Genomic DNA, 3,891 nt, shown 5'->3' with positions numbered 1-3,891 from the left:
CAACTAAGGTACATGCCCTTGACCAGAATCGAACCCGGGACCTTCAGTCTGCAGGCTGACGCTCTATCCACTGAGCCAAACCGGTTTCGGCACAAAGTATCTTTTTATAGAATCAAAATGATTTATAAAATAATCCCCAAATTACTTCAGTTAATAAAAAAAACAACACAAGGTAGCAACACCAAATTGAATTAGATTTAATGTACACTTAGCTTTAAAATCCAACTATTTTAATGATCTATGTAAACATTGCCTCTAAAAACCTGTAAGTTTAAAATAAAAATTCTAGCACAAAAATAGAGTAAACAACTTGAAAAATTCACTTTTGTTCATCTCATTATCATCTCCCCTTCACCACCCTTGTTAGAATTTCTGGTAGAAGTGTACCAAGGCAAACATACATGTTTTCCAATACTTTGCCCATAACGAGCCTGAGTTTCTGTATCTAACCAAAACTAACTGAATAAAGTCACTGTGATATTTCTTAGGCTTGACTTTCACAATTTGAGAATTTGTGAAAATAGTACAATTTAGTAAAGCTAGTGGGAAGTATGAGTGTGTGTGTGTGTGTGTGTGTGTGTGTGTGTGTTTAGAAGGCAGTAATGCGGTCAATCAGAGGGATGCCAGAGTCCTTCTCAATGCTCTCTGGAAAATGGCTAATTAATATATCCAAGGGCAGGCCTCAAATCAGTTATGTGCATCAGAGATTTGGAGAATAGAGGAGGAGTAGAGTTCCTAAGGATTCTGAAAAGCATGTGTAGTTTGAAAATGATACTTAATAAACCTATAACTTCTGAGTTTGTATAAGGTTAGTCAGATTCTCTCTGGCTGGTAGGGTCACATGGAATATAAAACAGTGTAGAATGGTTCCCAGAACCATGAGAACCCCTACCTTACACATTATGTTTTACAACTTATTGTAAACTTTTTATGTGTCCCTGCTAACTTTCAGATGCTTGAAATCGCTTAGATGGGGGATGATCTTTACTCTCTACTGACAAATTAGGTTTGAACGCAAGTATCCTTCTTAAGACCATTTGTACCTCCAGGAAGTGTGATTTAAACTCACACTACCAGGCTGTTAAGGTCTTTCTTAAGCATAACATTATAAGGTGAGGGTAGGGAGAGTGGTGGAAACCAGAGGAAGAAATCAGGGAGGCTTCCTGCATAGAAGCTAAGGATGGGAAGGAGGAATGGAAACCTGGAAACTAGTACCCAACTACCTCAAGAGGATCCTATCTGACTGGATAAGCATTCAATAGGGCCTATGCCTGCTTACCTTTTAGGATCTTCCTTGGTAGTGACAGAATCAGAGCAATAATGAAGGGGGTTCTTTAAAATGGACCAGAGATGCCCTGGCTGGGTAGCTTAGTTGGTTAGAGCATCATATCAATACAGCAAGGTTGCAGGTTTGATCCTGGATCAGGGCATGTGCAAAAAGCAAAGAATAAATGCATTAATAAGTGGAACAACACCTCTCTCTCTCTCTCTCTCTCTCTCTCTCTCTCTCTCTCTCTCTCTCTCTCTCTCTTCTCTCTCTCTCTCTCTCTCCTTCAAAAAAATTTTCCTATGTGCCAGAAAGATTTCTTCTTGCTGACATGCAAGTTATCATCAGGCCCAGTCAAACCTCACCACAGGCACCTAGAGCAGGCAAACACTCCCTAGAGTGATATTTCTTATCTTTCTTTCATCCCCCAATTCAGCCTCCCAGCACGTCACACTACAGCAAAAATATTCCTTCAAAGTAGTGTATTAGTATATCTAGTGTATTATACCCACTGAGCCAAAAAGTTTTTATTTTTTTATTTTTATATATATTCAGAGTTGTACAACCTAATTTTAAGACCTTTCCTTTTCTTTTTTAAAAGACATGCTCAGTTTAACTTTCCCATCAGCTACTGACAAATACTCAGGCATATGTTGAACACTTAAAAGAAACTGTCTTGGTGACTGGACCCAGACACCTATAAGAAGGAGGGTATTCTGGTCAGAAGGTCAAATCTCCAAAGTGTATGCTGCTGCTTTTCCCTGGTGGTCCAGAGACCCTGCCCCCTGCTGCCTGCCCCTGGGCAAGGGAGGGGTCATCAGGAGGTCAGGGACTGAATGCTCTCGAGCATCTCCTCAAAGGCCTGTGGGGACGGTGCCTCTGCATTTTGGAACGTGGCCTGGGCTCTGCTGTATAGGCTGAGCGATTTCAGCTCCAGCCAGATGAACCCGAAGTGGTCCTCATCGAACAGGATGAAGAGCCCAGGGATGTGCTCGGGGTTGACAAAGCCATGGTAGGCAACATGGCCCTCGCCATAGAAACACATCCTGCAGGTTCGGGGGAAGTCCTCATTAGGTGAGCTCATGTCCACAGGCAGAACAATCTGGACAGGCTGTTCCTGCAAAGCTGCAGCCCAGGACTCCCTGACCTCAGTGGGTGGCCCGACATTGGGCTGGGCAGGACTCTGCCAGCCATGGCCTTCGCTGTCCCCAGTCCTGTCTTCTTGGCGCTCCAGGCTCACCTGCTCATGAACTTCCAGGACGATGCGGGAGAGCTCGTTGAAGTCGCTGAGGTTCTGGTCAACAGGCAGCTGGATGCTGTGCATGAGGTTGATCTCCATCGTCTGCTGCCCGGCAGGGATGTTGGGGTCACCCGTGATCTTCGTGGCCCTGGCGTACTTCCCATGGAAGCTGAGCATGACAATCTCTATGCCGTGGACATCGTAGGTGCCTTTGAAGAGGCCTGGCCTGATGAGGTCGTCTGGGTGGCTGGGCGGGAGGTAGATGCGGTGGCAGGTCAGGCAGTTGTCATACTGACTATAGATGAACTTCATCAGGAGGAGCTGCTTCCAGTGCTCCTGGGAAATGTCCTCCAGCCCTCGCCCCCATTCTTCCCTCAGCCACACTTGGAATTCCTCTTGCCTCCCGCCAGGCATCATGTGGTGGTCCGTCAGGTGGCACTGGGTGAAGAACTCATCCTTCAGCATCTGGATGTGGCCGCTGTGGGGCCCTCTGCAGCCGTGCATGCACTCCACCACATCCGATTTCCTCTCTGTCAGGTGAATTCTAAATGAGAGCTTGCTTTGCATTGGGTCATTCACATGCGGGTAATGGGGAGGCAGGTACCTCCAACCAATAATGCACAAGCCGTCCACCACTACATTCAGCAGTCCTCCATAGGGCCCGACATCTGGCTGCCACAAGCCCAAAATGTGTCTGTAAGGGTGGAGCAGCTTTGCATAGACTTCCCTACAAGACACACCCATGATCTTCAGGTTCTGCACATTTTCACCCAAGCCATACTCCTCCCGGCAGCGCCGCCTCCAGATGCTGTCGGTGGTGCGCAGGATGCGATGGAACTTGGTGCAGGCCTGCGCCAGGCTGGGCAGGTCTGTGCCGGGGAGCGAGGCAAAGATCTCCACCAGCAGCTCTGGAGGCAGGTCCTGCAGCGAGCAGCGCGGGGTTGGCGCGGGACTCACAATGTCTCCGTTCCCAGCACCAAAGAGTGCCTCCGAGTCCGCCTGGACGGGCTCCTCTTCCGGGTGTGGGTCCAGCTCGCTGTCTGCCGCGGCCTTCTCTGCTGGGCCCCGTTGCTGCTGGCGACACTGGCATCCTCGCGAAGGGCCTGCTCTGCAGAGGCCAGCGCACTCCTCTTGGCCTGTCTGAGTGACAGCCACCATCCCGTCTGCTGCTGCCGCTGGGCTGAGCTGGCCGCGCCCCGCCCGCCCGCCCGGAGAGCCCAGCCACGCCCCCTTGGAGAGGGCCAATGGTAGGACTATTTCAACAGTCCAGAAAGAAACCCACACCCATGAGCAGAAACTTCTCTTTCCTAGGATCCCCTCCCTTTCCTCCCACACTAGCCCCAGGCAGACACTCCTCTGCAATCTGTGTAGGTATGCCTCTGTG

General features: G+C 49.0%; 1 protein-coding gene across 1 annotated transcript; it reads right to left on the bottom strand.

The window, feature by feature from the left end:
* Positions 1-1,554: 1,554 nt before the first annotated feature.
* Positions 1,555-3,682, bottom strand: LOC311618162 (F-box only protein 31-like). Its single transcript, XM_084875476.1, has one exon. The coding sequence runs from the start codon at positions 3,663-3,665 to the stop codon at positions 2,085-2,087; it is 1,581 nt and encodes a 526-aa protein (XP_084731602.1). The 5' UTR covers positions 3,666-3,682; the 3' UTR covers positions 1,555-2,084.
* Positions 3,683-3,891: the final 209 nt, after the last annotated feature.

The sequence above is a fragment of the Pipistrellus hanaki genome (genome assembly GCF_964339955.1).
Source record: "Pipistrellus hanaki genome assembly, chromosome: 2".
In the NCBI taxonomy this organism is placed as follows: domain Eukaryota; kingdom Metazoa; phylum Chordata; class Mammalia; order Chiroptera; family Vespertilionidae; genus Pipistrellus; species Pipistrellus hanaki.
Note: the sequence above shows the minus strand (reverse complement) of the source record. Positions and strands in the feature narration are given on the sequence as shown.

Bases quoted from the DNA above. Each gene is read 5' to 3' on its own strand.
- LOC311618162 (XM_084875476.1), bottom strand. From the start codon at position 3,665: ATGGTGGCTGTCACTCAGACAGGCCAAGAGGAGTGCGCTGGCCTCTGC.